Source organism: Mesoplodon densirostris, chromosome 15 (genome assembly GCF_025265405.1).
Source record: "Mesoplodon densirostris isolate mMesDen1 chromosome 15, mMesDen1 primary haplotype, whole genome shotgun sequence".
Classification (NCBI taxonomy): Eukaryota; Metazoa; Chordata; class Mammalia; order Artiodactyla; family Ziphiidae; genus Mesoplodon; species Mesoplodon densirostris.
In genome coordinates this window covers 24,210,183-24,233,195 of record NC_082675.1, presented here as the reverse complement: position 1 = coordinate 24,233,195, position 23,013 = coordinate 24,210,183, and the positions used below count along the sequence as shown (strand labels likewise).

Here is a 23,013-nt window from a genome sequence, read left to right as displayed (position 1 = left end):
TATATGCACTCGGAAACCAAAAAAATTGTGTGACTTGCTTTACTGTGATATTCGCTTTATTGTGGTGGTCTGGAACTAAACCTGAAGCATCTCCAAGGTCTGCCTGTGAACTCCATAAGGGCAGGGATCTTTACTATGTTCACTGATATATTACCAGTGCCTAGAATGAGGCCCAGCACACAGAGGGCACTAAATATAGAAAGAATAAAATTTTAAAAGACAGTTACAAAACAGGAGCCAAATATTGTAAAAATAAAAATATATGTATACACACACATCTATCTATAAAACACACACACACAAATAGATCTATAAAATTTGTTTGTGTGTGTATAGATAATCATAGAAAAATAGAAAAGAAAATAGAACAATGTGTTTCCATTGGTTATCTCTGGATGGTGTGATTATAAGTTATTTTCTCTCCTCTTTTCCTTTCTGTATTTTGCAAATTTTCCTTTACTTTTATAATCAAGGAGAAAAAATGTAGGGCCAAGAGGGAAACTTCCAAAGCCATGGGCTCATTCCTAGAAGCCTTCTCCTAGAATTTTCCTCACCCCTCTGTTCTCCGGTTCTGGCCTCTGTCCTTGAGGACGGGGAGGAGTCTTCTCTCTGAAACAGAAACGGTGTAAAATAAGTCTATTACGAAATGCTTTGACCTGTTCCCTGAGTGGGGGAGCTCTTCACCAACAGGGTCAGGGCCATGGCCCCCTTTCATGCCCGGCACATGAACTTATGCCAAATTAAACCAACTACTAACTCTGTTCTACATGCAATTGCTTTTCCCTAGTGTGTAGAAAACTAGGGAGAAAATCCGTTTGTTACAAGATGCTCATCAGACTGCACTCAGCTTACTCCTCTCACAGAGAGCCATACCCAGATTGGTTACAACTGTCAGCCAGGCACCTTCCTGGACCTGAGTCACGGATGTCAAAAACCCCAAATCCAAATTCAAACAGAAGGTGGCCTGTCAGCAGAGAGGGCTGAGATTCAGGGTCTCTCTGCTCTGCCCCATTACCTTCAGCTTTACCTCCCACTACTCTTGAGCAAGTACTTTACACTGTTCTTTCTCTCTAGGACCTGTGGGTCCTAGCCCCTTCCATCACTCATCCCACAGATACTGGACCGAGGGCTTGTTATCCATCAGGTACTAGGCAGGATGCTACCAAGACTGAAGATAGATCCTACTCTTGAGGTGCTCGTGGTTTAAAGGGGGTACAACCAATCACACTACAGTGTGGAAGGGACTTCTTTAAAAGAGGCGCCAACTAAATGGAGTGGGGGCATGGGTGAAAGCAACTAATGTGGGGAAGAAAGGCCACTTTAAGGAGGAGGTAACTTTAGGGCTGCTCATAAAAGACGGCAGAAGTTAGAAGAGGAGAAGGGGGTTGAGCAGGACTGGAGAGGGCAGAAGAGGCAAATGGACAACAAATACAAAGGCTCATGAAGGTGAAAGCATAAGTAAGTCCCTTTAAGAGAAGTCCAATATGTCTGGGTACAGGGTATGCTGGAGTCGGGAGTTTGGGAAAAGTGTGCGTGGGTGTGTATGTACACACTCGAGCACCACACCATGAAGGCTCTCAACAGAATGCCAGACCCACCCACGCCTCCATTTCCAGAAATCTCAAACTCCACAAAGCCTCCCAGACCCCCATTTCCTCCCCCCAGACTTTAGACATCACTGCTACAGCACACACCTCCCACCTCCCACCCTGCAGACTCTCCTGCTGGACACCCTGCTTCCCAGGCTCCTTCACAGCACTCTGTATACTTGCAGTGGTGGTGTCTTGTGCACTGCCTAGCATAGTGCCTGCCCATCATTGGCAGATGCTCACAGCACATCTGTATCACAGCCCCGCAAATAGCAACCTGGTTCCCCTCCCCTCCTGGCTGACTCCCATCTGGATGCCAAGCGCCTTGAAACAGAGGGTCTGTTAAGCACTAACTAAAGGGTGGGGTGAGGAGGTGCTGAATAGAAGTGAATTCGTGTCCAAGGGGAGAAGTGTGTGTGAGAGGGGCCCCATGGCCTCACCTGGGGTCCTGCTGCCCAGTGCTGCCCCTGCCGTAGAGGGGGATCACCTTGTCGCGGCTGATGCCAGCTTTGCAAACTGGACACACCTGTCTGTTAGGTCTTGTCTCCAACCACTGCAAGCAGGAGAGAAAACCATGTGAATGGCACAAGCCCACCAGGGTGGTCAGAGCCAGTAGGAGAACTGCAGGGACCAGCGCCCTCAAACTGCAAACATCAGCACCAGCAGGGAACACCTCAAGGAACCCAACTCTCTGATTCTTGCTCCTGGCACTCAATAAATATTTACTAGTGGTGAAATCAAAATTGCCTTTAGATGCTGTCATAATTAAACAGGCTTCTTAATGCTTCGTTCTCTCAGGGGCCTGCCAGCAATACAGCAGGAAGGAACTGCAGGCCTGCAGCTGTGTCAAGAGGTCTGACAGATCCAGTCACAGGTCAGGCTGCAGGTAGAACAAACTTTAAATCTCCATCTTCCCTGATGGATCAATTGTATGACCCTGGCAGATTTTTCTTTCTGTGTTTCTCATTTTTACAGCATTTCCTCAACAACTATGTGTCTTAGACATCAGCCATCTGGAGATAAACTGACCATTTTCTGGTGATTTACTATGTGCTAAAGGATAGATTTTTCTTATTATCTAAATTTGCTTAGTGTTTTATATGTACTTTCAATGATTTTTGCATTCAACTATTTCTTTCAAAATTAAAAACAACAGTCCTGTTTTGGGTTTTTCAGGCCCTTTCACTGGTTGTATTAAAATCATTTCGCTTGACCTTCTTAAAAACAAATTTAAAATGATAAAAACATATTACCTTAGTGTCCTTGTAGACATTAAATAAATATTTTATACACACACACACACACACACACTCAACATTTATCTTAGAGCATAAATTATATCTTTAGACCCAGTGATATGTAGTTTATCATATAAATGTGAATCTAGGACTTCAGGGCCAAGGAGAAGGCAGCATTTAATGATTTTTATATCCTATTTCCTTTATCTTTCTGTCAAAAGCTCGAAAACTTAAGTATTATGTGCTCTTTACAGATTTAGAACAGACATGTTCTAGAGGTTCCACTGGGGTCAGAATGCACCGCCCTGAAATGTAGTGGAAACCCCTCTCACTTTCTCTGCTTCTTCCTCCCATCAAGATTCTGAGGCTCTAGCAGCCTGGAACTTTTGTCCTCCCCTCCACATTTCCAAGCCACCTACAAGTGTGGGGCTCCACTGACAACAACCATGGTGACAGCTGGCAGCGATTATTAACAGCCAGTTGTCAGTGCCAGACTCAGCTCTGTCCCACCAAGCAGGCACCTAGGTCTTGGAGAAAACTTACTAACTAGTTCTCATAATAATCAGAAGCTGGAAAAACAGACTTTTTCCCTCTCATAAAAGCTCTCTGTTGAGACCAAAGAAGTTTCCCCCTTCCTAACATTTTCAAGACCTTTAAGGGTAGGGGGAATTGTTGATATGATGGGAGGTGCTTTTTATAGAGGCACAGTCTCAACAATAAAAACCTAACATACGATCACATCCAACCCAATTTACAAATGAGGAAGTGAGACCCAGAGAGGTGCAGCTTGCCAAGGCCACAAAGGCCATCAACAGCAGAGTCAGGAGCATCCCTCCTGGGTACAACACTGACCTCTTGTTTCATCAACTGCCTATCAGTGGGCAGGTGTATAAAGAGGGTTGGGGGGAAAGCAAGCAAATGAGTCCACAAGAGGGAAGATTGCAGCTTCTGACAGTAGTCTCCTGAGACTAGGGGTGTCTTGTGCAACCACAGCTGATGAAAGACAAAGTAAAATGAAATGCATCTTACCTGATGTAAACATGGCCAACTGCCAGAGTCCCCAAGGCAACCAGTCATCAAGGAGAAAGAGAAAGGGGGAAAGGAAGAAAAATTATTTCATTAACAGAAACACTGGGTAAGGTAGGAGGAGAAAAATGGGAAAACAGGATTGAACTGTGGAGCACTGCAACCCCACTGAGGGTCTATGGGGATCACTGGTATCAGAAATTAGAAAAGACTGAGCTAAAATCACAGGAAAAATGAAGCAATGGAGACAAGACACCAGTCTCCACCTCCAGGATCCCACTACTTGTGAAGACCCCCAGGTCCCAGACCATCCCAGACCCAGCTTCTCTACAACTTGACCTTTGAGGGGTTATGGCCTCTGAAGGAATCCAATAAGAGTTAAGGATCCTCTGTGCAGAGAAATTCACAGGGGCATCCTCATGCACACATGCACATGCACACACGCACTATTTTAGACTCAACTTCAGTGGGTTCACAGCCTCCTCAGGCTCCCAGGGAAGGTGTGGATCTAGATCCAGTTTTACAAAATCTTCAGGCTGTCCTCAGCCCTGAGAGCTCTGCTGGCAGGAAGCAGCTTAAAAGTTCAAGTCCACTGTAAAAACATCTTTAGGTAATGGAAAGATGGGGAAGCTGCTTGGCAGAAAAGGCTACCTCCAGCTTAGTGACGTACACTACAGAGATTGCTGCCCAATTTCTCATTTTACAAATGAGGAAACCAAACTCAGAAACATCAAACGACTTGCCTGCAGCATCAGGACTAAAACAGAAGTCTTCTGACTTCCATTTTACTGTCCCTCTATCACCCAGCACTGGGTGCAAAAAATGACATTTACAGAATTGAAGGAAAAGTTACTCTAACTCCAGATTTAAATTTTTTCTTTCTCTCTACATTCATTCATTCAACTAACAAATATCTACTGCACGCCTACCAAATGCCAGGACAGTGGAAAATGCAGACATGGCTTCTGACGCTCACATAATGTATCCTCTCAACCTGAGTAAAATTTGGACTCAGAGGATAATTCCTTTCCCAATTACTGAACCACAGTTTAGCCTCACAATCCAGACACACAATCTCCTTGGACATAACAGACACCTGACGCCAACACTAAGCTTGCAACTCCATTCTAAACTGAGCAGAGGTCACTCCAAATCATGGCAGCTCTCCAGTGGCAACTTCTCTCAAAAGCTATGGGGGAGAAGTGGGGGTGCTTTGCCTCGGGGAAAAGTTCCGGATTATAACAATGATGACAGTTACTCCCATTCATTAAACAACGACTGTGTGCTGTGCTGAGCTGTGGCTAAATAGCTTTTCATTTGTCAATGTCACGGAATGGTCATCACACTAACCTTTGAGCGAGTGCAGCTATCTCTGTTTCATAGATAAGGAAACTGGGGTACAGAGAGGAGAGTAGATTTGCTTAAGGACAAACCACTCAGATTGGAAGCATCTCTTTCATTTTAGAACCTGTGTTCTTTCCAATGGTACCCTGACTGAATTCTTCATTCTTTCAAATCCTGGTTTTATGATACCTCGATCACAAAATTAGAGTATTTCCAATTTCTAGGAGAGGGTTGATGACAACAGTTTTTGTTTATTTTTATTTTTTATTTTTGGCTGCACCTCGCGGCACGTGGAACTTCGCCGATCAGGGATCAAACCCGCGCCCCCTACAATGGAAGCACAGTCTTAACCACTGGACCACCAGGGAAGTCCTGATGACAACAGTTTTTGCATAAAACTTCAAAATTAGGGCAAGAGCCTCCAGAAAAAAAAAAAACCTCTGCCCCAATCTACTCATTCACCAATAAATTTATCTTTTTCACTGTTGCCAATTTAAACTCCCTGAGATATTATTTAAATGACCCTTTCTTCACACCGCTTCCCTGCTCAAAAACATTCAATAGCTCCATGTTCTACTCAGTTAAATCTGGGTTTGATAATCTGGCCCAATCCTCCTTTAACAATCTTGTTTCCTAATACTCTTCAGCCCATAATACCCATCCAGAGTGCTGTCAGAGGGATACAGCAGCTTCAGATCTCAGATGAACCCAGCAGCACATCTACCTGTCCCTAGAAATTGCCTGCCTTGGGGTGGCACACACTCTTCACCTCACCTAGCTGGCATTCTCATCCCTCTAGTTACCCCAATTTGCCCTTCAAGGTCCAACTCAAAATCAAGAGGGAAAAAAAAAAAATCTCAACATTCACCCAGGTTTTCAAAGCCAGAAGGGGCTTCTGTAACCATAAAGGCTGGAATGGACACTGACTCTGCCACTTCATTTTGATATATATAAAATATGGTAACAAATATTAGGATCATAGCTCATGTAACATTTACTGTGTGCTAGTGCTCTTCTAAGTCTTTTACATATCCTGAGTCATTTAATGCTCCCAAACAACCCTAAAAAATGAAGCACTGTGTGTGGAAGCACCTGGCCCAAGGTTATCCAGGAGGGAAGTGGCAGAGTCAGGATTCAGAGCAAGGCAGTCTGGAGCCACAGTCCTTGCTCAGAACCATCGTGCTGTAACTGCCTCTTGGCTCAGCGCAGCAAGTGGCATGGAGTAGTGCTCACTAAATGGTGAGTATTGTCACTTTAGAGATGGGGATAGGGAGCCCAAGGTGGGGACAGGATCTGCCCAAGTTCACTCAGCTTATCAGCAGCAGAGCTGGGATGAGAACCCAGGTCTCCTGCCTTTGTGCCTGAGTGTACCAGGACCCAAAATAGGTGGAAAACCTGCTCCAAAGCTGTCCAGGGCCACAAGCTTTCTAAACATGGCATGTGTCCTCTGGGGCAGCGGAAGGGGTACTGACCAGAAGAGGTGGCCACACAGGCTGATGACGGCATCCTTGGCTGTGTCCAGGCAGATGTTGCACTCGAAGGTACTGTCCTGACCTCCGCTCTCACCAGCACCATTGCTGCTGCCGCTGGGTCCCCCTGCACTAGAGTTCTCAGGAGATGCAGAGGCCGAGGGCCCTTTGCTTGCCATCCTTGGCTGTCAGCAAGCTCTGAGTGAAGATTCTCCCCAGGGAAATCCTGAAAGGCAGAGAGCCCATGACTGCCCATTTCTGCAGGCCACTCCCCGCAGTCTCCATGCCAATACCCCCATATTCTCTCAGGTCTGGAAGTTCAAACTATGACTGAACCCCTGAGTAGACTTCCCAGAGGCTGCAGAGGATGACAGTTGTGGGGCACTGCCCAGAGGGAAATGACTCAGAAACTTCCCATGAACACGGCCCAGAATGGACCACACAAATAACGAACCGCACTAATAGAGAGCAGCCTCCATGGAACAGCTCTCCACAGGAACTAGGACCCTGTCTCCCTGTCCTTCCATTCTCCCAGGATAACCGCCCAGGTGATAAATAAATACATGCTCAATCAGAATGAAAGTTCACAGGCTGTCTTCTAACTTTGGACGGCCTCTATGTTGGCGACCGAGTCTGCTCAGGCCAGAAAGTCGTGACCAGTGCACGCCAGAATACAAGGAAAACCCTGTAACCATGAAAGCTTCCCAGGAAGCTATGAAGGACCAGAAAGGTCATCTGGTCCAACGTCTTCCACACTGCAATCTTTTGCATTTCCCCTTCTGCCAGGTTAGAATACTACAACCTGATTTTGTCTAAATCTATCAACATTTAAGAGGAGGCTTATATCACTGCTGAAAACAGAAAACCAGTAGTACCTACCATAAGTGAAAGATAAATACAAACATAATGAAGGAAGAGCTTTTATCCCTTAGGAAACTGCAGCCCGAGACCTCTCAGCTTACTAATGAATGTGGAGCTGAGGCTGGGACTCGTGACACAGTTTGTATTTAAACCACCATTGTACCACCACAGACCAAGCTGGTCACCAAATACTGAAACAGACCACTGTTCATTATCACCTCCAGGTCAAAGAACCCACCAGGAGTTGAACAAGAACGAGCACGAGAACACCACCAAAGGATACTCAGAAATTCTGGGTGCAGAGTAAGAATCTATCAAGTGCCTGATCTGGCCACCCTCACCACCTCAGAGATTCCAAATGGGAAATGCTACGTGGCTACCAGTCAGAGAATCGGAGTCTTGGATGCTGGTCGCAGTTGAGCCTCCAGCTTGCTAGCTGGTCTTGGAAACCTCCCCTCTCCTCTCTGGCCACAGTTTCCTCATCTGTAAACTGAGGCACTGGACTCCATGGTCTCCAGGTGCCCCCTTCCAGCTCTGCGGCTGCACCAGGTCATCTCATCCGCTCTCTCTCTTGAGCCACGCCACAAGTCTAGGACTCACCAATGGAGCACCAGAAGACCACCCTGATTTCAGCTTCCAAAGTACCAGGAGATAAGGACCAAAAAGCCACAGTCCTATTAGACCCAGAAGCCTCTCTACACAACAGACTCGGAACTCTAGATTCATGAGCATCCCTCACCACAACAGCAGCTCAGTGACATGAGCAGGAAGAGGAGGCCAGCTCACCACCACTTTTTCACTCAGTTACATCATTTTACATAGTGTCCCAGAAGAGCAGCTGGCTGCCAGCAGCACTGTGCCTTGTTGGCCTCAGTTCCAAGATCTTCCCCATGATCCAGTGCTTCATCCTCTCCATATACGTCTGGTCTCTTCTTCATAGGGTGGAGCCTGCTTGTGAGGGCCACATTATGGCTTTTGTCATTCCAGTTCAAGCACCCGACATGTTTCTTTAAAAAAAAATTAATTTTTTAAAAAAATTAAGGACTATGTGTATAGATGTGGAAAGACAACCATAAGCCAGGTTCACTGATGGATCTTAATGACAGTCCCCTGATATGATTTGGAAGCATACAGCACCAACAACAAAGCATCCTCACCCTAAAACGTAGCTCTAATCAAGTCTCTAAAACAAATTACCCAGTTACAGAAAATATGGGCATAGATCCATGTGTTAAACAACTCCAGGAAGGTGCATGCAGCAAATCCAGAATGTGGGACTTTCTACGGGACAAATAATCAAAATTCTCCAAAAAATAAACAGCATGGGTGGGGTGTGGAGTTACAAATTGAGACTTGAGACATACCAGCCACTGGCAGTATGTGGATCTCACTGGAACCAGATTCACACAATCCAACTGGAAAAGACATTTGTGAGATGAATGACAAAAATTGATTTAGCCTGGGTATTAGTTTATATTAAAGAATTACTGTTAGATTTATTGGGTATGATAGTGGCATATTTAAAATTTTTTCATCTGCTATATACGTATGCTTAAGTATTTATGAAGGAATAAGATGTTTGGGATCTGCTTTAAAATACCCCAGGGGGAAAAGTGAAAGTAGAGAGAAAAGAAACAAGAACAAGGAAGTTGATGGTTGTTGGAGCTGGATGATGAATGGAGGTGCATTCCATCAGTTTATTTTTGTGTGCTTGAAAATCTTCCATTATAAAAGATACTTTTTAAAAAGGTCAGGTTGCAGAAGAGTATGTGTATGAATTTATTTAGGTGAGAATAAAGTACACAAATGAGTACATATTTTGCAAAGAAAATGTCTACAAGGCACACACTAAACTATCAACAGTTATTTCTGGGATTAGGAGGGCTGGGGAACTTTGAATTTTATATTCCTATCCTGTTTCAGTGTTTTATGACAAGCAGATATTACTTTTACAATAACATTTTTGAAAAAGTAAACTGTAAAATGTATGTACAATATTATATTTGTTACAACAATAATGAATATAAATATTAGAAAATGTCTTTAAAAATGTGGAAGAAGGGCTTCCCTGGTGGCGCAGTAGTTGAGAGTCTGCCTGCCGATGCAGGGGACACGGGTTCGTGCCCCGGTCCGGGAGGATCCCACATTCCGCGAAGCGGCTGGGCCTGTGAGCCATGGCCGCTGAGCCTGCGCGTCTGGAGCCTGTGCTCCGCAACGGGAGAGGTCACAACAGTGAGAGGCCCGCGTACCACAAAAAAAAAAAAAAAATGTGGAAGAACATACCAAACTATTAATAGTGATTATCTCTGTACTGGTGGGGGCTCAGAGGTCCTCCGTGTTTATAAAACTGACATTTTTACCTGTATGAATTCTATAATCAGACAAAAGAATAACAGTACATTTAAAAACTTCTTTTCCCTGATGTTCCTAGTTCTCCCCAGTCCTTGAAAGGCTCTGTATTGAAGTCCTGGCTCCACCACTGACTAGCCATGTAGCTCTGGGAAATCCCTTAATGGCCCGAGTATCTTTTCTCATCTGAAAAATGAGAATGTCATACCTCCTACAGGGCTGCTAAGGTGGCCATATAAGAAAACACAGTGACCTGGAGGACCCACCAAGGTAGGAGGGGGCCACTGCTGCAGGGGAGATGCACATACATGCACTTAACCTGGTTCACTGCCCTCTCTACTCACTGGCCCAACAAGGCTCTGCACAGTGCATTTTCCTACACACAGGCCTAAGGGGACAATCAGGGTCATGGTAGGTGTCAGGGTAGGAATGGCCAGGGGACAGTAATAGGTCAACTCAGAGTTTGCAGGGAATAGCAGTCATGCATCAGGCCAGGCACTGGGACAGGCCTGCATGTCCCAACTCTAGGCAGACCATATCACTCTCATTCTAATTCTTAGCCGACTGACCACGTGGTCCCTACCCGAGCTCTAGAGCTTCATCCTGGTAGGCACGCAAATATCTTCTGAGTGAGTGGGTGCAGGCATGTGTGACTGGTTTTGGTCAACTCCCAGGCCGGCTGCTCGCATAACCTCTCTTTTACATATCCTGGGCCCTGTCACTGGAGCCTCCTCTCCTCACCTCCTACCTTCCCTCACACACGGGAACCTCACCACGCCAGGGCAGCAAGGCAGAAATGAGCAGCCTTCCCTGGGGACTGTCCACTGAGCACCTGCAGAACAACAAAATGTGGACACAGCCTCATGGGCCCAGTAGGACTGGGACACTGCCCTAGAGAACAGAGGGCCCTAGTCGGCTCAGAAACTGGACAGAGTAGAAAGGAAGCTGGGCTCAGCCTATCTGAGCTGCCATTCTGTTAAAAGCTCTCCTGCTCCCTGTAGGGCCTATGGATTTGGACCTGACCACACAGTAGCCTTCTTGTGGCGGGTTCTGTGCCCCTGTCCCTACCCTGACCATCCTTCACTCCTGAGCTGAATTCACTTTCTAGTTTTCAAAGCACATTCACACCTACTACCACTTCTGACCCTCACTCCATTTTACAGAGGACATCAGGCCAGGGATGTTAGAGGACTTACCCAAGGCCAGGCCATCATACATGTAATTCTGTGCCCAATTCAGACTTTCCAACACATCAGCACTCTTTTCACCCTTACCTGTTACCCCTTTAACATGCAGCTTTACAAAATTAAATACCTGGTCTTTGTTTTCCCTCAAATTCACGGTGCAATGCTCTTAACTTCTGTGTTCTTTGAAGTGAGTGCAAAGCAAACTCACCACTCATCCATTTATGCGTGAAACCAAAGGATCTCTAGTACCAACTACAATCGAGGCCTGGTGCTACCAACTGGGGTGAAGGGGGTAAAAAAGAGCAAGACCACATTGAACCCCTGGAGTCCAGAATAGGAGCTAATTGTAAGAATTCTTAACAAGGAGCTCCATCAAACTTGCCTGTTTTTCCTAAACAAGGCACCCTCCCAGAGATCTGGTTCCTAGACCCCCTCAGTGATTTAAATAGGACCTGGAACTGGCTACAGCCCAAGAATCTATATTTTTAAATAAGTGTCCCACCTTCCACTCCAGAAGATCCTCTGATGAAGAGTTTTGGAAAATCAGCTCTTAAGGGGAGATTCTACCAAAAGCACAAAGCAATACAGCACAGCACAGAGTTTGGGAGGGACAGTAACCATAGGGCTTGTCCTTCAGAATACCCAACTCCCAACTACAGCCCACAGGGACTATGAAGAGGTCAGATAAACTTGGGGGTGGGGGACAAGTCTGCTGAGATCTCAGACCACCCAGCACCTGGTCCATCTGGGACAAAGCTGATTATTTAAGAAACAAGTTCACAGCTTGTTTTGAAAAACATCCTTGAAGTTGAGATGTCCAAGGCAGCACATTTGGTGCTGGAACGAAGGCAGATTTGTGATAGTTAATGATCCCTTAGGAACGCAGAGCCTGGCAGCTGAAGTTGCTTGATCCAGCATCCTCACTCCTATTACCTTCCCAGAGCTAGCCTGGCCCACCTCACAGGAACTGAGCAAGGGAGAGAAAATGAGAGTTGCATATCCCTCAAGGAATCACCAGGGAACGTGACCTCACGAGGAAATCTCTTTGTAGTATCCTTGTGTTCAGTTCTGATTCTAGAGAACCGCAGGTATTCATAATCTGCCTTCTCTGCCCCTTCAGCTCTAAGAATTCCTGGACCAGGGTGTATAGAGGCACCTGGAAATGGTGATTCTAATTATGAAGATTACAGATTTGGATGATAAATAACTGGCATGATGTGAGAGGTGACCCAGCAGAAGTCTTGTTCCTGTGGGCACATGCGTGTTCATACAGAAGCTTTCTGCTGGAACGGTGGCGAGCCCCAGCCTGTCTTCACTGCTCATTAGGCTGCTGCAGGATCACACGTAGGCAGAGATGGGACTTGCATTCTGAGAACGTCTACATCACACTCACAGAAGGTTAGAGTGGGAGGAAATCTGAGTAAGTTGATTGGAACTTGGAACACACAGAACAGGCTCTAAAATTTTGGAGTCTAAATGGAGTTTCGGTCCCTAGGCTATAGCTCACAGAGGCCTGGCTCTCAAGTATAGGACCAAGGACCTGAACAGCCTTTCAGGTCCAGAAGGACAGAAGAGGCTGAGCAAAGGGCCTCTTTTCCTTAGGGCTGCACTGGTCTTTTTCTCTGGTATCCTCTAACCTCCCTATCTGTACAACTAACCCCACACCTACCTTCAAAGATTTATTAATGATCCTATTTGCCAGGCATTCAAGACACAAATATAAAGGGTTTCAGTCTAAAGGGGGATATAGAGGTAAGTAAACCAACAAGGCAGCCCAGTGTGCTGCGTGCTGACAGTGGTGTGTACAGAGTGCCTGAGGGCAGGGCTTGCTGGGGAGGACGGAGACACAGCACACAGGACAAGTGGATTACTCAATTTGCCAAGTTCAGTGTGGCTGGAGCCCAGAGAACATGTTGGGGTGGTAGGGCAGCAAGGGCTGCAGTTGAGGCAGGAAGAAAGGCCTGGAAATCCTCATGCCTTCAGCCCCTGCCTGTCGGGCTCACATTGTCTGCTGAGCCACCTAACCCAGACCCGCCTAACCTTCCAAATGGTTCCATGATTCCAGTGTATCTCTTTCTCTCCCCATCCAGTTCCCATCCCCTGCTAAGTGAACTGGTAAATTCACATGACAGATTACAAGACCACTAAAAATTATGCTTCCATAAGGATTTTGCCTATATGGGAATTTTAATTATATAAAATAATGTTAGATGAAAATAGGATAGAAAATTGTATACCAAATTGAACATACTGTATATTAACAGGTTAAAAGATACAGAAAAAAATTGGAAGGGGCCCAAATATTAACTGTAGTGGTCTTTGGATAACGGAATCACGGGCACATTTTTAAAGCTTTTTTCACACTTAACTGTACTTTCCACTTTTTCCATAGTAAGTACTATGTTATTAAGACTCAGGAAAAATATGGGAAGATGTTAAAGGTCCCAGATCGTCAGATCTCAGTAGGGGACAAAAAGGAAAGCAATCTGATTAAAGAAATCTACACTAAGGTGTGATGAGCCTTAGTATAATAATTCTCTCAGAAATTTTCACATTTTTAAATTTTATTGAGTTATATTTTTAATAAGTAACACATTCACATAGCTCAATTCAAAAGGTACAAAAGGATATAGACTGAAAAGTCTCTCTTTCCCATCCCTGGAACCTAGTCATCCTGCTCCCTGCCCTGGAGACCAATGGTACTAGACTATATCTTTAGGACACATTCCAGAAGTAGAACTACTGGGTCAAAGGGTATCTGTATTTGTAATTCTGTATCAAGCACCCTCCAAAAAGGATGTGCCAATTTTTAGTCCCATGAAAAATACATAAGCGTGCTTGTTACCCCCATCTTTGCCAATGATATGTATGTTTTCAAAAGAGAATGCATAAGTAGCATGAGAAACATAGGGTAATTTTGGCAGTTTGGGAAGATATTTTAAATTCACGAATTCACTCGCTAATTAGTTATTAAAATCCATTATGTTCCACGCACTATGCTAGGCCCTAGAGATGATAATTTCCAAATGTAACACGTATCTGAGTGGGAATTCTAGGCTCAGCTGTTCCTACTTCTTCGCATTGTCTTCCATTATTTCTTTTTTCGTGTGTGTGTGTGTGTGTGTGTGTGTGTGCGCGCGCGCGCATGTGTGTGTGAGTGTGGAATCTCAACAACTGGACCACCAGGGAAGTCCCATTTTCCATTATTTCTAAATCAAAAGTGTTTTTGTTTGTTTTGTTTTAAGCTTCAATGATTTTTCTTAAAGTTTACCAGGTTTCATAAGTAAGGGTGAAGTAGGATTCGGATTACCCCAGCACAAACTTTCGAGGGTCATCCAAGAAGCTGCCTTCTGTCATTCCTTGTATCACTGTCTTAAAATGTTCCTTAACCTTTTATGGACTTTTGTCCCTAAAAATTATCATGGCACAGGGACTTCCCTGGTGACACAGTGGATAAGACTCCGCACTTCCAATGCAGGGGCCCTGTGGTTCGATCCCTGATTAGGGAACTAGATCCCACATGCGTGCCGCAACCAAGAGTTTGCATGCCACAACTAAGGAGCCCGTGTGCCGCAAATAAGGAGCCAGGGAGCCACAACTAAGGAATCTTGGAGCCGCAACTAAGGAGCCTGCCTGCTGCAACTAAGACCTGGCGCAACCAAAATAAGCAAACAAATGAATATTTTTTAAAAATTATCATGGCACAGGGACTTCCCTGGTGGCACAGTGGTTAAGAATCCGCCTGCCGATGCAGGGGACACAGGTTTGATCCTTGGCCCGGGAAGATCCCACGTGCCGTGGAGCAACTAAGCCTGTGTACCACAACTACTGAGCCTGCACTCTAGAGCCCGCAAGCCACAACTACTGAAGCCTACATGCCTAGAGCCCATGCTCCGCAACAACAGAAGTCACTGCAACGAGAAGCACGTGCACTGCAATGAAGAGCAGGCCCTGCTCGCCGCAACTAGAGAGAGCCCGCGCGCAGCAATGAAGATCCAACGCAGCCAAAAATAAATTAATTAATTAACTTAAAAAAAATTATCATGGCACAGAGGAATATGATGGCTCTGGGTTCACATCTCAGCTCCACTACTTACTCTGTGACTTCAGTCATTATTTTCTCTCCAAGCCCTTTTTTTACTCATCTGTTAAATGGGGCAATTACCTTCCTCACAAGATAGTTGTAGAGATTAAAGAGGTAAAACAGTAAGGGACTAGCACAGTGCCTGGCACATAGTTAAGTGTTCAAGAAATGTGAGGGCTTCCCTGGTGGCGCAGTGGTTGAGAGTCCGCCTGCCGATGCAGGGGACACGGGTTCGTGCCCCGGTCTGGGAGGATCCCACATGCCGCGGAGCGGCTGCGCCCGTGAGCCATGGCCGGTGAGCCTGTGTGTCCGGAGCCTGTGCTCCGCAACGGGAGAGGCCACAATGGTGAGAGGCCCGTGTACTGCAAAAAAAAAAAAGAAAAAAAAGAAAAAAAAAAAGAAATGTTAATCGCTCCTCCACTGTGAGGTCTCAAAGAGAGTACAATGAAGGTGTTAACTGCTTCTTTATACTCCCCACGGAGCTATGCAATCAGCAGGTATTTGGTTAACTTGCTGAATGAATGAGTCACAACTTCCCTTTCTGAATGAGCATCGCTTCTTGAAGGCACTGTAGGTGAGACATCAGAACTGTGTATGAGGAAATCCAGAATAGGACAGTTTGATCTGGGCAAAATCAGATTTTCCCCAAAAGTGTCAAAATCAGGAGGCACTTGTTGTATCTATTATCACTATAAATAACATCAGCTAACACTCTGCTCAGCCCTTTACATGAATCATCTCATTTAATCGTTACAACCTGCCTTTGAGGTAAACACTGCTTACCATCTTCAGCTTCCCCTGGGATGTTAGATTAAGGCACAGAGTAGTTAGGTCACTTGCCCATGGTCACAGAGCCAGTCAGAGGCAAAGTTTTCAACTCCTAAGCCAATGTGCTTAAGTACCTCAGTGATCTGTTTGTGTGTCTATCTCCTCAAGCCCAGACCCAGCTTCCAGGTGCCTTGCTCAGCACAGGGCTAGACACCTCAAGAACACCTCATAAGGCTTCCCTGGTGGCTCAGTGGTTGGGAGTCCGCCTGCCGGTGCAGGGGACACGGGTTTGTGCCCCGGTCCGGGAGGATCTCGCGTGCCGCGAAGCAGCTGGGCTCGTGGGCCATGGCCGCTGGGCCTGCGCGTCCGGAGCCTGTGCTCCGTGGCGGGGGGCCCGCATGCCGCAAAAAAAAAAAAGAACACCTCATAAATGTGCATGGGCTGATGGCTCTGATGCCCAGGAGTGCTTAGAAGTACACAACTCAAGATGAGTCAATGTAGCCAACTAAAGTTGTAGAAAATCAGTGTCCTAAAAGAACAAGACATTCTTTAGTGATGTTTTTCAGAACTGGAAATGTTACATACCTGTTTCAGAGTAATTTTTTCTTAAGTATTGTTTGTCCAAAACTCTTAAACAAATGAAAAAAAAAAGATCAGGGATATGCAACCAGAAGAAGTTCAGTTTTCCCCAAATTAGTACTGACCTGTATTAGAGATTATGCTACTCACACAGAGGATTAATTATTCACTGAACTGTCTTGCTCACTCTAGTTAGACACCTCCTGGAGTCACATGCATAGTGCCTGACACAGAGTACATGTTCAATAAACGTATGTCAATAAACGATGAGAATTTGCCAATTTCAATTCAAACCAATATAACTGGATAAAATATTGTATTAAAGGAAGCTCTTCAGACTGGACAGATCCTAGTTAAGGGCTGTAAATTTCGAGTATAATACAGTGAGAGGACAAACCTGGAGCCAGAGGACCTAGTCTGATGCTCAGCTCTGCCACTCAACTATGCCAAGGTCCTCACCTGCAAATGGGGTAATTGTGTCTGTGCTTCGTCATCAGAGAAATTTTCAAAGTGAGAGTTTTGCTTTTGTTTTCACGCAGTCAGTAAATTCTTATTAAATTCAGATTCTATAAAATCTTATTAATTCAAATTTATTTGCGGCTGAGCTGAAGGCCTCTGAAATACTCTAAAGGTAGAATATCAAGAAAATGAATAAGGTCGACAAGGTTTAACCAACTAAGGAGAAAACTTTCTAAGAGTTTTAATAACATCAGCATATACTTGACAAAAACAATGATCTCACTTCTCCTTTCAATAGGAGGTCCCAAGGAGGACCATCAGGAGAGCATTTATAAGGTAGACCAGCGGGGCCTCCCTGGTGGCGCAGTGGTTGAGAGTCCGCCTGCCGATGCAGGGGATACGGGTTCGTGCCCCGGTCTGGGAGGATCCCATATGCCGCGGAGCGGCTGGGCCCGTGAGCCATGGCCTCTGGTCCTGCGCATCCGGAGCCTGTGCTCCGCAACGGGAGAGGCCACAACAGTGAGAGGCCCGCATACCGCAAAAAGAAAAAAAAAAAAAAAAAAAAAAGATAGACCAGCGGAGTTCCCTGGTGGTCTAGTGGTTAGGATTTGGCACTTTCACTGCTGTGGCCCGGGTTCAATCCCTGATTGGGGAACTGAGATCCTGCAAGCCTCGCAGCCAAAAAAAAAAAGACATTATGAACAGAGTAAGAAGGCAACTCACAGAATGGGAGAAAATATCTGCCAATCATATATCAGAGGGATCAATATCCTGAATACATAGAGAACTCCTAAAACTCAACAATAAAAAAATGAACAATCCAATTCAAAAATAGGCAAAGGACTTGAATAGACATTTCCCCAAAGAACATATACAAATGGCCAATAACAACATGAAAAGATGCTCAACATCACTAATTATTAGGGAAATGCAAATCAAAACTATGAGATACCATCTCATACCCATTAGGATGGCTACTATTTAAAAAAAAAAACCAAACAAACCAGAAAACAAGTGTTGGTGAGGAGGTGGAAAAATCAGAACCCTTGTGCACTTTTGGTGGGAATGTAAAATGATTCAGCTGCTGCAGAAAATTCTAGGGCAGTTCCTGTATTTTCCAAAATGTCTAATATGAGCACATATTACTTTCACAATTAGAATTACTGGGGTGTGTGTGTCTGAGTGTGTGTGTTTTCAAGACAGTCTAGTTAGAGGCAAATGCTCTGGGGTCAAGAGAAGCGTGGGTGCACTGGTAGCTTTGCCACCTCAGGCAGCTGCCCAAGGCCATCACCAGTCCCGAGCGTTTCCAACTACCACTGACTCCTCGACTCCCTGCCTGTGACCAGACAAACACAAGAGTAGCTCCCAAATTACAGGATCTCCTAGTGGTCTTATCACATCTGGGATGATGCTGTAGTACCCTTTTCACTTGACATGGCCCCCCCCAGCTCTGCATGGTCAGCAGTGGTTGGGGTTGAACCAACCTCTGAGTGGTCAGCAGTTTCAGATGTACAACTCACTCTGCACTTCAACATGTCCAAATCCAACTGCCATCAGGTCACGGAGTTACTGGCACTGCCTCCGATTTTGCAGTTCAGCTCTCAATGAATTACTTCAAGGGGCTTCAGGGGATCTGCAAACTCTGAATATTTACATGTAAAATTATACATGATGACAAGTAACTCAATTACAAAAGGGCAAAGGATTTGAACAGACATTTCTCCAAAGAAGAAATGACCAATGTGCACGTGAAAAGCTGTTCAACACCATCTAGCCTTAGGGAAATGCAAATAAAACTACAATGAGATGCCACTTCACACCCACTAGGGTGGAAAAAAATAATAATAATAAAGGACAATAACAAATGTTGAAGAGGGTGTGGAGAAAATGGAATCCTCATTTATTGCTAATGAAAATGTAAAATGGTGGACTTCCCTGGTGGCGCAGTAAGAATCCGCCTGCCAATGCAGGGGACGTGGGTTCAATCCCTGGTCCCACATGCTGTGGAGCAACTAAGCCTGTGTGCCACAACTACTGAAGCCCGCATGCCTAGAACCAGTGCTCTGCAACAAAGACCCAACACAGCCAAAAATAAATAAATAAATTTTTTTTTTTTTTTTAAAAAAGAAAATGTAAAATGGTGAGCTGCTGTGGAAAACAGTTCGGCAGGCAAAAAGTTAAAAATAGAGTTGCCATATGACCCAGCAAGTTCACTCCTAGGTAAACACTTTTAAGAGAACTGAAAATATGTTCAAACAAAAATTTGTACATGAATGTTCAGAGCAGCATGTCGTAACAACTAAAAGACAGAAACAACTTAAATGTCAATCAACTGACAAATGGATAAACAAAACACAGTATATCCCTACAGTGGAATATTATTCAGCCATAAAAAGGACTGAAGTACTGAAACATGCTATGACATGGATGAACCCCAAAAACATTATGCCTAATCAAAGAAGCCAGACGTAAAAGGCCACATACATGTGATTCCAGATTAGTGGTTGCCAGGGGATGGGAAGAGGGGAGACTAGGGAGAAACTGCTAACATGTACAGGGCTTCTTCGGAAGATGAAAATGTTCTGGAATTAAGACAGTGGTGATGGTTGCATAACTTTGTGAACATTCACACTTTAAAATGGTGAATTTTATGATACGTGAATTCTACCTCAAAAAATAAATTTGAGAGACAGTGTACAAAATAATTGGCCAGTTCTCTTCAAAAGTTTAGTCATGAAAGACAAAAAAGGCTGAGGAACTGTCTCAGATTTAAGAGACTAAGGAGACTTGATACTAAATGCAATGTGGTAAACTGGATTGGATCCTGGAGCAGAAGAAGGACATTAGTGGGACAAATGGCAAAACTTAAATAAAGCCTATAGCTTAGTTAGTAGTATTTATGCTAAATTTATTAGACAATGTTATTATGGTTATGTAAATGTTAACATTAGGGAAAGTTGGGTAAAGAGTATACAGGAAGTTTGTGTATTTTTCTGGAAGTCTAAAATTATTTCAAAATAGAAAGTAAAAAAGAAAGTACATGGAGCAGGTCAGGGGGTTGGCAATTTTTTTTCTGAAAAGCACTGTACATTAGACTTAGACTTTGCGGACCATATGGTCTTTGGGGCAACTCTGCTGCCAAAAACAGTATGTAAATTAAAGGGTGTGGCTGTGTTCCAATAAAACCTTATTTATAGAAACTTGGTTCGATTTTCCTAAAATGCTGATTTAGGTACTTTTTTAAGAGGAAAATTTCAGATTGAGAAGTTTTAAAGACACCACTAAATTACAATCATTTTACTCAACACCTGGATAATATCTGAATAAGCATTTCACAACTTTTTTTACATCCTAGGCAACACAAACGAAAAAGGGAGGAAGATAAACACAGGCAGGAAGTCTTGGTTCAAACCCAACCTTTTTTTGGCAGGGGCGTTCCAGCAGGGTTGGGTCAATATTGAACCTCTGTTCTATAGGGCAACGTAAGCATTCTAACAGGTTTCTAAAAAGTGATCTGCTTGGAGTTTTGTAAATCACAAAATAAGGAGCTCTGATGTTTAATTAGAAAACTAAAGATATGCTAGAAGCATTATGTGCAGATTACATGTGAGGATGAACTGGCAAGACAAGTACATCACAGGACTGGTTTTAAATGTTGATGAAGTTAGCCAACAGATTGCAAAAACTCTCTCAGTAGACACAACATCTATAACAACACACTGCTGGAGAGAGGATTAAAGAGGGATTTATGTCCTGGAGCTGGGGGAGGCTGGCTTGAACAGCCTCCTTCCAACCCATGCTCTACAGCTCTGTGAGTCCAAAGAGTTCACTGGCTTCTCCTCATCAAAGTCTTCAGATTCATTTCCAAGTTATTCTAAGAAAATAAGCTACAAACTGATAGGGTGGGGACCCTGCTTAGTTATTCATTCAACAAACATTTAAGGAGCCCTTATCAGATAGGCCATTCCAAAGTCCTTGAAAAGAAGGATGGTACACAGGACAAGGAAGAGATGACATAAGTTCAAACCCACTGGCCTCACTTCTAGAGATGTAGGCTGGGGGGATGGAGATGTCAAGAAAAGAGGTCAGAAAAAAAGAAGGCAGCACCAGAAAGACTCAAAGTAACTACTCAGAATTAGACACTCTCAAGTTGGAAGGGACCTCCATCTAATAACTCCTTTGACAGGGAGTTCACTACCTCTGGAGGCAATCCATTCCATTGCTGGTCACCTGTGGCCAGCATTAAGTTCTTCTATTAAATCAAAATTTTGTCTTCCTGTAGAATCCACCTATTGATCCTAGTTTCTGCCTCTTTAAACCACAAAGATGAAGTGGAAGCCCTCTTCGCCATAACAATCTTTTCTGGTTTTGATGAGATTTTTTTGTTTTGTTTTCCCTTCCATTGCTCGCTTTTCTGGGCTAAACATTCTCACCAGCCACCCCCTCGCCCCCCAAAGATCCTGAACAAGTTCCAGCTGCCTCAAGGCAAAGAATGCATATCTAGAACTCACAGCAAGAAAGCACTTAGGATCAGTGGGCTTCAAACATCGGTATGCAGAGGACCCCCGAGGAGCATGTTCAAAATGTAGTTTCCCTGGTTCCGACCCAGATTCTAAATCAGAGTCTTATTTGAGTCCTGCACTGTGAAGTATGCACCACCGTAGGGTATTTCAAAGCAGAGGCTGTGAGAACCATATTTAGAGGTACATTGCCCTGTTTTACAAATGAGGAAACTGAGGCCCGACACAGGGAAAGGATTTGGCCCATAAAGCACAACTGGCTGTCAGCGACGAAGTCTCAAAGTCGGGTCTCTTACTCCCAAGCCCAACTCTATTCAGCGCGCTTCCGGGCCTCGGCCTCTCCACTCGGGGCAAACTCATTAAAAGCACCTCCACATGAGAGAGGCGGCCTCGACTGGAAGTCAGAGTTAGAGTGAGTCCCTGCCTGGAAAGGAGAGCTTGTGGGGGCCTTTTCCCTACTTGGGGCCTCAGTTTCCCCAAACTGTAATCACTGGACGAAAGACCACAATACAAGCCTGACCTCCCTTCTGGGGCGAATGGCCCGGGCCAGAGCTGGACTTGTCTCTGTGCTCCTGGGCTCAGGTGTCGCAGCCCGTGGGCCTGCTGAAAGGCGGAACCCGGTCCCCGCCCGCGTCCCTCAACCTGGACGGCCCCCACCTGCCGCCCCAACCCCTCATGTACCTGCCTCTGCTCAGCTAACGCCGCCGAGGCCGCCCCAGCCTGTCTGTCCGTCGGCTGCCCAGCCAGCCCCTTGGCTGGGTCAGTCCGGCCGGCCGGACTTCAGATTCCTCCTACGCGGACCCTGGTCAGCTGACTCAGAGCCGCCGCTCTCCGGAGACTTCCGGCCACAACCGGAAAAGGTTGGTCCGCGCCCCAGGGCTTCGGCCCCAGATACTGGGCTCTAAGGTTCCTCCTGCTGGCAGGAAGCGGAAAAACACAGGGACCGTTTGGCAGCTTTTTTTTTTTTAGATTTTTTTTTAAATTTTATTTTACAAATTTAATCAGTTATACATATACATATGTTCCCATATCCCCTCCCTTTTGCGTCTCCCTCCCACCCTCCCTGTCCCACCCCTCCAGGCGGTCTGGCAGCTTTTTAAAAAGCCTAAGTCCGGGCATGGGAAGCCCCAGACGTGCTTGGAACATTTTTGTTGGAACAGAGTGTAAGGATGATGGGAATCAGAATGATGGGAATATGTCATAGGACACAGGAGCTAACTTGAAGGAGATCCCACTGGCCAAATCTGGGCAATTTGAGCAAAATACATAATGATAGTAACAGAATATAACTGAATAAAATTATAACCCAATGACTCTTTACTGATATAAATAAAGAAATGATTAAATAAATGGGGGAGAAGGGGAAATTCTTCCTTTTAGTAGAATGACAACTAACAGATATGACGGAGTTAGAAAATCAGTAATGGACGGTAAAGCTAGAGGAACAGGATGGTTACACAGTAAAGCGTCTCCCATAAATTACTTGTTGATTGCAAAGGGAAAATAGGAATTTCACAGAGGTGTAACCTCGCAGAACAAG

At 44.9% G+C, this 23,013-nt stretch overlaps 1 protein-coding gene across 7 annotated transcripts in view; it reads right to left on the bottom strand.

Annotated features, from left to right (window-relative positions):
* The window catches only part of RNF185 (ring finger protein 185), a 28,727-nt gene extending 6,422 nt beyond the window's left edge, over nucleotides 1-22,305 (bottom strand). The window contains exons 1-7 of one of the 7 annotated variants that reach the window (XM_060119488.1): nucleotides 22,155-22,305; nucleotides 18,438-18,595; nucleotides 16,501-16,544; nucleotides 6,670-6,892; nucleotides 3,857-3,875; nucleotides 2,030-2,142; nucleotides 555-609 (exon numbers count right to left, since the gene is read on the bottom strand). In XM_060119488.1, coding sequence (XP_059975471.1) covers nucleotides 555-609; nucleotides 2,030-2,142; nucleotides 3,857-3,875; nucleotides 6,670-6,845 — 363 coding nt within the window. In that variant the 5' untranslated portion in view covers nucleotides 6,846-6,892; nucleotides 16,501-16,544; nucleotides 18,438-18,595; nucleotides 22,155-22,305. Of the gene's footprint in view, nucleotides 1-554; nucleotides 610-2,029; nucleotides 2,143-3,856; nucleotides 3,876-6,669; nucleotides 6,893-8,313; nucleotides 8,535-16,500; nucleotides 16,545-18,437; nucleotides 18,596-22,154 lie in introns of those variants that run through there. The other 6 variants (XM_060119487.1, XM_060119492.1, XM_060119489.1 and 3 more) reach the window with 6 other exon arrangements.
* Between the last annotated feature and the right edge of the window lie 708 nt (nucleotides 22,306-23,013).